Consider the following 12,773-nt stretch of genomic DNA (forward strand, 5'->3'; position numbering starts at 1 on the left):
GCTGCAAGCCATCTGTTTTGGAAAAGCTGTTCCGGTTAGGTGGTTTCCTGCTCACATTTGTTAGTGCATGATTGAACGGGAAACCAGCTGCAATCGTGCCAATCGCAACTTTTCGGCCCTTTCCGTCACTCTTCGGTTTAATGATAATAGCCGATGTACTTCCGATTGCAATCGTGACAATTCGGGCGATTCCGTCATACTGCGGAATCAGACGAAGTAATATTACGGAAATCTAAGCTATTTTAGTTACTTCGGTAATCCCAGTTTGTTTATATGATTTATCGGTTTAAACAGTAATAAAGTATAAACGAAATTGTTCCGTTTCAATTTTTTTTCAAGACGCAAAAGTTAGTTTCTTTTATAATTGTTTTGTCTGTATTAATTTTATACAATAGAGAATGGTTACTGTAGTAGTATTCCGTCTCCAAGGGTGGTCCTGCTTACCAAATCACACAGAATATTAGTGCATGATCGAGTTATATTTAGATCTAATGAACGCAGTGAGGTAATCTAAAAATAGCCTATGCATATCATTAACCTTACCACGTGCTGATCTACAGATAGCGCATCGTATCTGTGGTCGTGTAACATAGTTGATACATGCTTATTAATTGGTAGGCCTACCACGTAACGAAGTATTTTAGTGCATTTACTTGTCCATAAAGATGCTATATAAATGAAATTAGCAACTGCCAAAACGAATGATTTCTCTGCGAAAAAAATGGAAATGAAATGTGCACACTTGTTTTATTTCCGTTCAGTATGATAGATAGATCTCCACGTTAGTATTTTTACGATTGATTATTTTCTTTATTAGTTTTATACAATATAGAGAATAGATTTCAAATCGTTTTGACAAAAAATATTCGATTTTACAAAAAAACAACTAAATAAACCCTTTATGATATACAAAACCGTAATTCAAAAAAAAATGTGATAATAAATTGAAACAAAAAAACAACAACAATTTTTAAGGGTTGGGATGAAGGCACAACTGTGCAAGCCTTTCCTTTTAAAAGGATACTTTATCTCTAATTACCTCTGTTGAAGTATTGGCCAGTTGTCAATATTAATAATATCTGTCATAATTATGTTGAGATTCAGATCGGAATATCCGTCCTGAGTGGACCAGCCTATGGGCAGGATCCTGAGGGACAGATATTCCGATCCGAACCGCAAAAAAGTCATCTTTTTTCTTGCATATTCTACCATATTCCATCATATTTTAAGTTTTTTACCTTGATAAAACAATTTTCCATGGAAATTTATGTCAGAACACTTAAAATATTTCTTACAACAGCGAATGAAATTACAACTTTATTCATAACAGTGAAATTACAGCATTCTAAGCATGCCAATGTAAAGCATGCCACTCATCTGGCACCACCATGCCAGATGAAATTTCCGGCATGGATAAAACTCTAAATAGAAACACCAGTCTGATATGCAAGAAAATATGTTCTAAATGTGGTGTTGTTATTTTTCGCTATATATTGTGAAGAATCATCATTTAAACTAAAACTGGTATTAAACAATAATGAAGAACTGGAATTCAGATGTCCCTAAATTTAAATATTTTGACTTAGATATGCATGTAAAAAAAGAAAATAAGGACTTAAACCCTAATCATGTGAACAAATGAATAGTATTCCTATAAATATACAATTTAATATCAATCTAATATGAATTTGAATATTATCATCTCATTACTAAATACTTGATAAAAATAGATTTTCAACTGACAGTTTATCCTGAATGATGTATAAATTTTATATAATAATAATAATGTACAGGAAATACAAGTCATATACAGTGTTTTTGATCTTCCCGTAAAGCTTTTTGACGAAAATGCAACCTAAACTTCATAATGACAGTCATCTATTGTGTACGACTTGAACTAGATAAAGTGCATTTGATCCATATCGTATTCATATCCATATTGTATCGTCTCTTCGGAAAGACCACCATTTGATCGAGATAAAATGGCTGGCCTTTGTTGAAAGGTGGTCATTAATGGCAAAATCTCTGATATTTTGTTGCACTTATTCTCAATATATGGTAGGATACTTCAAAATATGGAATGAATATTGTATGGAAAGATGAGTCATCACAACAATTCATAATGTATAAAGATCATAATTGGTTTAATATAACAAGATATAATAATAAATTTTTTACATCTTTCGATCATAATGAATATTTTTTAATAGTTCAAGTCAAAATAAGAATATTTTCTTTTGTTCTGAGAATATAAATCTATGATAAATATACTAGATAATGTGTCCAAAGGACACAAATGTACCCACATTCCTCTGCTTTGTCTTAAGTCTCGGCAGGGACAGCATGGTTGCTAGGGAAATCTATAATTATGCATCCCCCTTATATGGGGGCATAAAATTGTACAGGTTTCAGTATGGACTAGTATTTTATGCCCCCATATAAGGGGGATGCATAATTATAGATTTCCCTTAAGCAACCATGCTGTCCATGTGGAGACTTAAGACAAAGCAGAGAAATGTGGGGACATCCGTGTCCTTTCGACACATATGTAATATATTTATCATAGATTTATACTGAAGATTGAAAGATGGGCAAGTCCAATTAAGATATTTGAGGTAATGCTTAACTATACTATAAACTACTAAGAATATGATTGTTTAAACATTAGGACAAAATTATTTTCCTTTACATAACTGAAAACAGGCATTTAAAGGCTTATCCAAATTCCTTGTTGATTTAGCTGTAAAATTTCAGAGAAAATCCTATTAAGAATTTTCTAGATTGTTTCTACAGAAAGAGAATGTTCTGCATTAGAAGTGGCTCTAATTTCCATTCGCTTGAATTCCCATTTATTTTTCTTAAATAGCAGAAATTAATGCAAAATGGTTTAAATACCCTAGATTTCTGCTAGTAAACTTTGGCTGTACATATGCTAGCACAGTCTGACATAAAGTTTTAACCATACAAAGGTTACATATTTTTCAAATTTAGAACTTCTTTAGAGTTGACCTGATTAACCTTTGATTTGACCTAGTGACCTAGTTGTTGAGCCTAGAAGATCAATTTTTAATTCTAAAGGTAATCCTGTGACCTAATGACCTTATGCAAATAAGATGACACTAATTAGAATTAAATGTCAAGGCCTGTAATTTATTAATGGAAGCAAATTATATTTGGCACAATTAAATAATGACTGAAAAAAAATATGGCTTGGCACAATGGCTTAATTTTGTGATCAGATGACAGTCTATTTAAAACTAAAAATCTGCTAAGCTAACCATTAAAAGTGAGTGGTATCCATGACCAACTGGTAAAAGAAAAATAAATTTTGAGCAACTGACCCCCACAGTTTAGGGTTTGAATCCTGCCAGAGCATTTGGATACTTTCATGACTGTAAGGAAGCATGACCTAGCTAGTAAGCAGGCCTATAACAATATGGAGGGTATACCTGTGGTCATCCTCCACCAATAAACCTTGATAGTTGGTTTATACAGAATTTATTTTAGTTCGATTGTGTAGGATTTAGCTATAAGCTTATAGACACACTTTCGAATCCATTCCTGAAACCTACCAGTACTGAGCAATGAGTGTAAAGTTTCTTCCTCAAGGAAACAATGACTTGACCCTGACGGATTTGAACCCATGCGGCTAGCGATCATTGAAATTTACTAGTCCGAGGCATTAACCACTTGACCATGCCGCAACCTTGATAGCTGCCATATGACCAATACAGTATCGGTCTACATTAAAACCCAATGAAAAAATTAAGTGAAAAAATAAACTAGGACTGATGTTTTATTATAAGAAAGAATTTTCCTTCTTGGAAAATAATTTCCTTATTTTCAGTTCTTAAGATATCAGGTGGCATAACATTTTTGAAGTTGATTTCCTCTTAAAGCCAATTTTATAAATTCAATACCAAGAAATTATAATTTACAATCATACAAAATAATTTTATGGTAAATAAAAGGAAGATAATTTGGTTTTCATTCCAGGAAAAATTTGAAAGAATACACAAAACCACTAAGTGAAGTGAATTATGACTAAACACTGGGAATACAGAAATAAATTCTTTTAACAATGGTAACAGAAGAACACTGGCAGTTGTTGGTGTTAATGAGATAAACATGCCCCATATCTCTGAGTCGTAGCACTATTCTCAATTATGTCAAATGTATATATATAGTGGCACCTTTCTTCAATAACTGGTAAACTCATACTAAATTTAGAAGGATTTAACCTGTTACTGTACTAAGGTGATGGTAAATAACATATCAGCACCTTACTGCAATAACTGGTTAACTCATATTAAATTTAGAAGGATTTAACCTGTTACTGTACTAAGGTGATGGTAAATAACATATCAGCATCTTACTGCAATAACTGGTTAACTCATATTAAATTTAGAAGGATTTAACCTGTTACTGTACTAAAGTGATGGTAAATAACATATCGGTACCTTACTGCAATAACTGGTTAACTCATACTAAATTTAGAAGAATTTAACCTGTTACAGTACTAAGGTGATGGTAAATAACATATCGGTACCTTACTGCAATAACTGGTTAACTCATACTAAATTTAGAAGGATTTAACCTGTTACTGTACTAAGGTGATGATATACTTGTAGGTTCACTTTTGTACCTTTTTTCAACTTTTAGCTTTCTGAACTGATCCTACCGATGTGACCAGTGTAGACCAAGATAAGGCGGCACAACTATTTAAGTCAAATGATCATGGTCTGCACTGATTGCTATTCAATCTGTTAGTATTTTACTATGTTCACTTAATTGATGAATGGTTTAGTTCAGACAAGTCCATTTAAAGCAGCATGCCTCCAGATTCAAGCTTGTTTTCTTGAAAATTTTGAAATATATTAAACAAGAGCGATCAGTGATCACATGTGTCGCCTCATGATGGCCAATTTCATGTTGGGACAAGTTTTGTGACAGACGGACAGATAGACAAACAGTACACAACTAGACTTGGTACTGATCATTCCTGTAAAGTTTGGATAAAATTGCACCAGTAGTTTATGAGGAGTATTCCGGACAAGCTTTTGTGTATCTGGCAACACACAGAAAAAAACACCTTTTCATCAAAGGGCCATAACTCGACCAAAAATCATTCAACCGGAAAACCCGTGCAATATGCCCAAGGACTTGAGCTACAGATCAATCCTGTAAAGTTTCATTGAAATTGCATAAGTGGTGTAAGAGAAGTAGTCCGGACAAACTTTAAAAATAAAAATTATTAAAGGGCCATAACTCTGACAAAAATCATTGAATAGGAAAATGTGGAAAATATGCACAACTAGACCTGGTACTGATCATTCCTGTAAAGTTTGGATGAAATTGCACCAGTTGTTTATGAGGAGTAGTCCGGACAAGTTTTGTGACGGACAGACAGACAGACGGACAGACAGACGACGGAGAAGTGATCCCTATATGTCACCACTATTCCATAGAGGTGACACAAAAATGTCATAATTGTCAAGTGAAGAAAGAAAGTAATTCACACATTGCAAATGGCACACTTGCAGTCTATGTAAATTGTCAATGAAAGGTTAAATTTTTTAAAAATAACCCTTACTGCTTTAAATATGCAGTAGAAATATGGTGCTAAATGATGCAAAATTAGTCATTCATTGCATAAACCATGTAAATTAATTAACTTGAACTGTGATTTTTTTTACTTTTCTTAACATCTTAGTATATTTTTCTCAAAGTTAATTTTCTTGAAAATATTCTGGCTCATCTAGAGGCATGAAGCTTTATAATAAGGTTAACACACTGTGGAAGATAATGTATGATATACCAACAAAACCTCTCATAATCTTAAAATTATAACATTTTGTTAGTTACGGTGATTTATACTCCTATATTCATTAAAACATGATACAGGAAATATACCATCATAAGTGTACATATAAATCATGAAAAAAAAAAGATGATAAAAAAAATAAAATGCAGTAAAAATATGGCGATGAATACGAAATTCTGCAAAAGATAATTCATTAAAAATTAATTATGTTTTGCACTGTTGAAGGCATCTAGCCGAAACAAAATAAATAATTGAATGAATAAATGAAAGAATGAATGAATGAATGAATGAATGAATGAATGAATGAATAAATAAATAAACAAATGAATGAGTGAATGAAAGAATGAATGAACGAATGAATAAATAAATATGAAATAAATAAATAAATAAATAAATAAATATGAAATAAATAAATAAATAAATAAATAAATAAATAAATAAAACAAACAAACAAACAAACAAACAAACAAACAAACAAACAAATAAATATTGAATGTTGGTGTTTACATGGTTTGTTTGTTAATCATATTAAAGCATAGAAATTGATATACATTAATTTAAAATAAAATAATGAAGTATCCCATAATTCTTTCACTATGTACAGATAACAGAAAAATATAATAGTATAGACTTTATTCACTTCTTAACAAATGGTGCATGTATTTTCCACTTTAAGAATGACTTCAGCCTTGCCCATCTTAAATTCTGACACAAAAAATGAAATACCAATAATTCATTCCTTGAAATAAAACATTCATAAAGATAATATTTCCTGGAAATGAAAATTATCTTCATAAACAATTGATGACTTCACAATAATAACCAATTCAGTTTATGGTTAATATGAGTGAGCTTCAGATGCAATAAAAACTTACACATATGACAGGTTTGGAAGAAAATAGATTGGTATATTAAATTTGTTTGGAATTTGAAGTGTGAGTCTAGTATTAGATCTGTTATAGGTGCAATAAACTGAAATTGTAAGTACTTTTTTTACCAGTTCTTTGTAGTTTGTATCTTATAGTTAGCCATAGCGAGGATCAGTATTTAGACTGCAAGACAAACTGGTTTTACAAACTGATACTATATAGATGTCTCAAAAAGGGTGAACGTTGTATATATAGTAAGAACATGTTATTAATGACAGAATAAAATAAACAAAGAAGCATAAATTTTATAAGGATCAAGGGGCAATAACTCTAGCAAAATAGATATTACATTGTTTTTGAAATACCCTCTGATTCTTTACTCAATAACTTCACTGATAATAAGCAGGCATCTTTAATTCAGATATTTTCAAGATACAAGCTGTTTCAAAATAAATCTTAGCCAATACCATATGCCTTTATGTAATGATCGAATGATTTAATTTATTTAACAAAAATAAGAACAATAGTCAAATAATAACAATAGTTTAATAATAATAACAACAATAGTTTAATAATAATAACAATAGTAATAATAGTGATAGATATATGAGAATAACACATAGATTTTTCTTCCTAATTTCTACAAAATTTGAACTTAACAATTCAAAAATAGATCTTTTCTAGGAAAACCTCTCTGAAATGCAGCACGGTCTGTTTTTCTTTAAACAAATTTCTTCCTTGCAAGAATAAACATTTCAGCTGGAATTTCCTCACATTTTTTGAGTTTTGAAAATAATTAAGACTGCATGTCTGTCTACAAAATTTCTCATTCTTTTTTTTTTCTTCTTCATCTCACTATACACCAGTTGAGGTAAGAATAAAAAATCACCTAGAGTGAATATTGCAAGGTTCATTAACAGTGAACATTTAATTACATGCAACATCTGGCTTTTCCAAGGTAAATGGTTTTACGTTGCCTAATTATTGTTCAATTTTAAACATACCGATAATGATAAACAGTCTGTGATGCTTGAAGAAAAATAACCCACCCTTGTTGGTTTTTTTGAGTACTTTCTTACAACAACTGCTGGGTACTTCACCTGAGTACAAATCTGACTGTACTCTACACACACTTCTATTGTTGTTATAAGCCATCAATAGTTAAATAGAAGATCCAATACTTAGAGATGATAAATCTTTGGAGTATTTTTTTTCCCTTTTAACTCCGGTTTTATGTTAAACTGACACTGAAGTGGTCATGTGATGATTTTCTAACATTTCTAGCACAGGAAAAGATCTACTCTGAATGCATTTTCATAATTTTCTGTCATGAGAAAATCCAATGACCCCAAGGAAAGATTTATACCTATGTCTAAGTAAAAGTTGTTATCCTGAATTTTCTCTCGGTACAAACTTTGACCAGTGCCATGGATATTAAGTCTGTCTGTTGTGCTTACGGGTGTACATTCCCCGGTTCCCCCTCCCATTTGTATATAAGCTGGGAAAACCCAAAATAGTCATAATTCCAGAATTCCAGAGTAAGACTACTCATTTTTGAGATTTAGTTTTGCTTAGCCAAATTTCTGTTATGTAAAATAAACAATTATGTTAAAGATTTGCTTATATTCAATAGAATGCAATTTGAAAGTTAACTCAAGTCAGCAGTGAAGACATTGACTTAGTATGATGTGAATTAATTTAAATTTCATGACATTTTGACCTTTTAGTTTGACCTTGACCTCTGAATCTTAATGTTAAGTGATTGTTTGAGTCTTTAAAAGTACTTAACTTAGAAAATTTAAACTGAAAACCTTTAATGGACAGCATTGTACACATAAAGACCCTGACTGAAGAAGGAAGTGACCTTTAATACCTGACCTAAAAGAATGACCTTCATCACTATTAACTTATCACCCAAATGTATGATAAATCAAATCAAAATATTAATTTTCTTTTTTATTTTAATCATAATTACACATTATAAAGAGACTGTTCTAAAAAGGGACTGAATTGTTTAATTGTTTTTTTTAAGAAATGAAAAACTTACTCTTTACCATTTTACCTAAATATGAGCCGCGTCACGACAAAACCAACATAGTGGTTTTGCGACCAGCATGGATCCAGACCAGCCTGCGCATCCGCGCAGTCTGATCAGGATCCATGCTGTTCGCTTACCAACCCTATTACAAGTAGCAAAACTGATAGCGAACAGCATGGATCCTGATCAGACTGCACGGACGCGCAGGCCGGTCTGGATCTATGCTGGTCGCAAACCCATTATGTTGGTTTTGTCGTGACGCGGCTCATATATAATACATAAACTTGTTCATATTTAAATCTGGACAAAACCATTTCTCATATATAGTAAAAATTCAAAATATGTACCAGATGTTTGTTTGTTTGATTGGGTTTTACGTCACACCGACACAGTATAGGTCATTTGGCGACGCTCAAGCTTTACTGGTGGAGGAAGACCACAGGTGCCCTTCCGTGCATTATTTCAGGCACGAACGGGCACCTGAGTAGAACCACTGATGTTCCGTAAGCTACCCGGTAGCTGGATAGCTTCCTCACATGAAAGAATCAGAAGTCCCTGTTGGGATTCAAACCCACAGCGGTGAGGGGCAAGTGGTTTGAAGTCAACAACCTTAACCACTCGGCCACAGATGCCCCATGTACCAGATGAATAGCAAAATGTGTTGACCATGATCATACCCAAGCTTATCATGGCCAGCAGACTAGAGTTAATTAACATCATAAGGTTTTTACCTTTACAATATAGATTAATTCAAACATCAACAATATTTAGTTTACATAAAAGAAGAGCATATTGATTGGATAGTACCTGTTTATAAGAAAATTACCCATCAAAGCTAAACAAAACTGTTCCCAATTATCAGGGGGAATATTATTTCAACAAAATAAATGCAGGTTTCATCATGGAGATTCACAATGAAACTTAACTTTATTGTTCTATATTGCAGGAAGTAGATTCCTAAGCTTTAAATTTGGAAACGGTCTATTGCTGTTAAACAGTTCGTTACCTTGCTGGAACCAAAACATGAAAAGACTTTGTCACCAGTATGGTGCCGGTCAAGCCAGACCGGGCTCTATACTGTTAGCTGACTTTTAAACTACAAATTCTCATCTTGATATCACCAAAAGCTTATAATGGACAAATCCCAAAACGTAAGTTGGACAAGTCCATTTAAAGAAATTAAGCAGGTTAGGGGTGAAACAGTTTCAATATAAAATTCAAATCAAAATAAAACAGGACAGCACATTTATAGAAAGATGTTCAGACAGTAGAGATGTTCAGACTGTGCTGGCTGTATAGTTCTTGCGGCATATAGAAGTCTTAATCTCAGTCCGTCTGCTCAATTCAATAGAGAAATTTGTAATTATTAGTTAGTTATCCAGGAAATCTGGAAAGTTTGTGTGACCACCGAGATTTGACCTACCACATAATTATGTTATAATTGGCTTAAAAACCAGAAAAACAAACAAAAAATTCATAATCTCTCCAAGCAAGATAATAGCTTTTACACAAAACTCATCATTTTAACCACATGAAATTAACGTAACAAAATTTAGGGAATAAAAACTCAGCAACCTTAATGTTTGTAATTAGTTTCTGATTTAATTAGATACAAAATACGTACCAACAGATGCAGTGTTAAATAAATCATCATTCTATTTTTACATTAATGATATACATGTATATAAACACTTGAAGCAGATAGATAAATTTCCATTTCAAATCATTTATTATGTAATATTATAAACCCCTTATAGCATGCTGTATATTTCAAAATAACTTGTCCATCCAAAAAATTAGAAATTTTTAAAGGCCCATTAAGCCTCAGAAATGCCAATCTCCTACACAGTGATCTCCCCTTATCAGTACAGAGATCTCTGCCATCACAAACATTTAAATATCAATATTTTGATATTTTATATTTTTTAGCTTTTTAATTTCGACGTTACGTCATGTGACTTTCATCATCATGTGACATCTGTGAAAGCAGTGATTACAATTCTGCCAAGGGAGGTAATCACTGTGAGGAGTTTGCAGAAATGCTATAATTTATATTTCTCAGAAACTTTTTTTTATTTTTGTTACCTTTTTAATGTTTCCAAAAAGCTACTCATTGGTCATTTATATTATTTTTTATCTTTTGCTTGTTTTGCTCTTTGGTGATTATTACAATTATAGTGATTTAGTAGTGTGCATGGAAGTCGAAATACTTAAACATGTACAAATGTACTTTGTTTACATTTTGCTTCCCTACCGACAAATAACTGCACTGCACATTCAGTGCTACTTTCTTTAGCTGTTTAACAACTAAAATGCTCTAAATCCATTACTAGAACATGTTTAAACACAGGTTTGACCTTTCTAAAGAATTAAAAAATCATTGATTTCGGAGGCATAATGTGCCTTTAAATGAATTTATCATTCATAATCTATATTCAAGGGAGACAACTTGGAAATAATGTTAGGTTTAAAACGTAAATGATTTATATATATAGTTATGTGTGAAATTTATCAAAAAGTTTCTTGCATTAAAGGGAGACAATTTCAAGATGGTGAGTTAAGTGGTGGCATGGCCGAGGGTTTAAGAGATCAGACTAGCAATCTCAGGATCTCTAGCTGTGTGGGTTCAAACCCTGTCAGAGGCAAGCTATTGTTTCCTTAAACCAAGAAAACTTTACACTCATTGCTCAGTACTGGTTGGTTCCAGGAACAGATTATGGAATGTGACTTATTTCCGTGACACTTTTCATTTGAAGTTGGGGCATTGATCAGCAGACTCTATAACCTTGTGCCTTCCTATACAATCAAACTCAAATAAATTCTGTATGAAATAAACCAATAATATTGGTGCATGAAACTTTCAAAGAAAAATAAAGTAGGATGCCACTTGAATAGAGTGCCATAAAGTAGCTAAAAACATTGTGGCACTTTGAAGAAAGGTATTTCATTCTCAATGACCTTGACCTAGTTCATCTGAAACCCAAACCAAAATTAAAGGTGCATGTAAGATACCAACAAAAAATATCTATAATATCTAATAATCAGTGAATAAATGAAGGTGCTATGAAAAGTAAGAAAATGTTACTGTAAACTTGACAGAAACTGATACAATATGGCAGTTAGTTTGAAAGCAAGTAAGTTAGACAGTAATTAAGCTTAACAGCATGTGTGACAATTAGTTTGACAGCAAGGAAGTAAGACTGTTAGTAAGCTTGACAGTATGTGTGACAGTAAATTTGACAGCAAGTAAGACAGTTAGTAAGAATAACATCATGTTTGCGATGGTTAGTTTGACAGCAAGTAAGCTAGACAGTAAATAAGTTTGAAAGTAAAATTACAGTAAGTTTAAGAGCAACTAAGTTCTTGACAGTAAGTTTCACAGTATACAAACAGTAAGTAAACTTGACTGTATGCATTACAGTAAATTTGACAGCAAGTAAGTTAGACAGTTAAAGTAAGCTTGGCAGTAAGTTCGTCTGTAAACAAATGTGACAGTAGGCAACTTTGATAGCTAGTATGTGTGAAGTTGAAAGTAAGCAAGACAGTAAATCAGTGAGACAGTAAGAATTAGTGTGGCAGTGAGTATGGCAGTAAGTGTGACAGTAAGTAAATTTTGACTGAAGAGTAGAAGAATGATGAAAGGTCAAAGCAGCAACTAAACATGCTTCATATAAAAATTAAGGGAGCAAGAAAAACCAAACTGTTTACTTACTGAATCGAAGCTTAGGTTTAATCCTCTGTAAATGTGGCAGCAACTGTTGAAAGTTTGGTACAACAGCGATGTTAGGGAAATTTTCAGTGTATAGTGACACCTCCTGACCCATTGTCTTTTACAACTACATGTATCTATTTCCAAATCATTTCTTACTTTTTCTATCTTATCACTGTAAACTTTCCACTTCTAAATGAAAGTTATCCTTTAAATCTACAAAATTTCAGATCTCATTTTTTTTCTGCAGTTCTGTTTTAACATGTGTTTGAATATGATCACTAGACTCTTCTGGTAACTAAATTTCTGCAATTTGTTTAAGTGCAACAAAAA

At 32.3% G+C, this 12,773-nt stretch overlaps 1 protein-coding gene across 1 annotated transcript in view; it reads right to left on the reverse strand.

The window, feature by feature from the left end:
- The window catches only part of LOC132721758 (FYVE, RhoGEF and PH domain-containing protein 4-like), an 88,346-nt gene extending 75,743 nt beyond the window's left edge, over positions 1-12,603 (reverse strand). The window contains exon 1 of the mRNA XM_060706124.1: positions 12,444-12,603. Within this exon, the coding sequence (XP_060562107.1) occupies positions 12,444-12,555 (112 nt within the window). The 5' untranslated portion in view covers positions 12,556-12,603. The remainder of the gene's footprint in view (positions 1-12,443) is intronic.
- Between the last annotated feature and the right edge of the window lie 170 nt (positions 12,604-12,773).

The sequence above is a fragment of the Ruditapes philippinarum genome, unplaced genomic scaffold (genome assembly GCF_026571515.1).
Source record: "Ruditapes philippinarum isolate M1 unplaced genomic scaffold, ASM2657151v2 ctg1407_1_1_1_1, whole genome shotgun sequence".
NCBI classification, from domain to species: domain Eukaryota; kingdom Metazoa; phylum Mollusca; class Bivalvia; order Venerida; family Veneridae; genus Ruditapes; species Ruditapes philippinarum.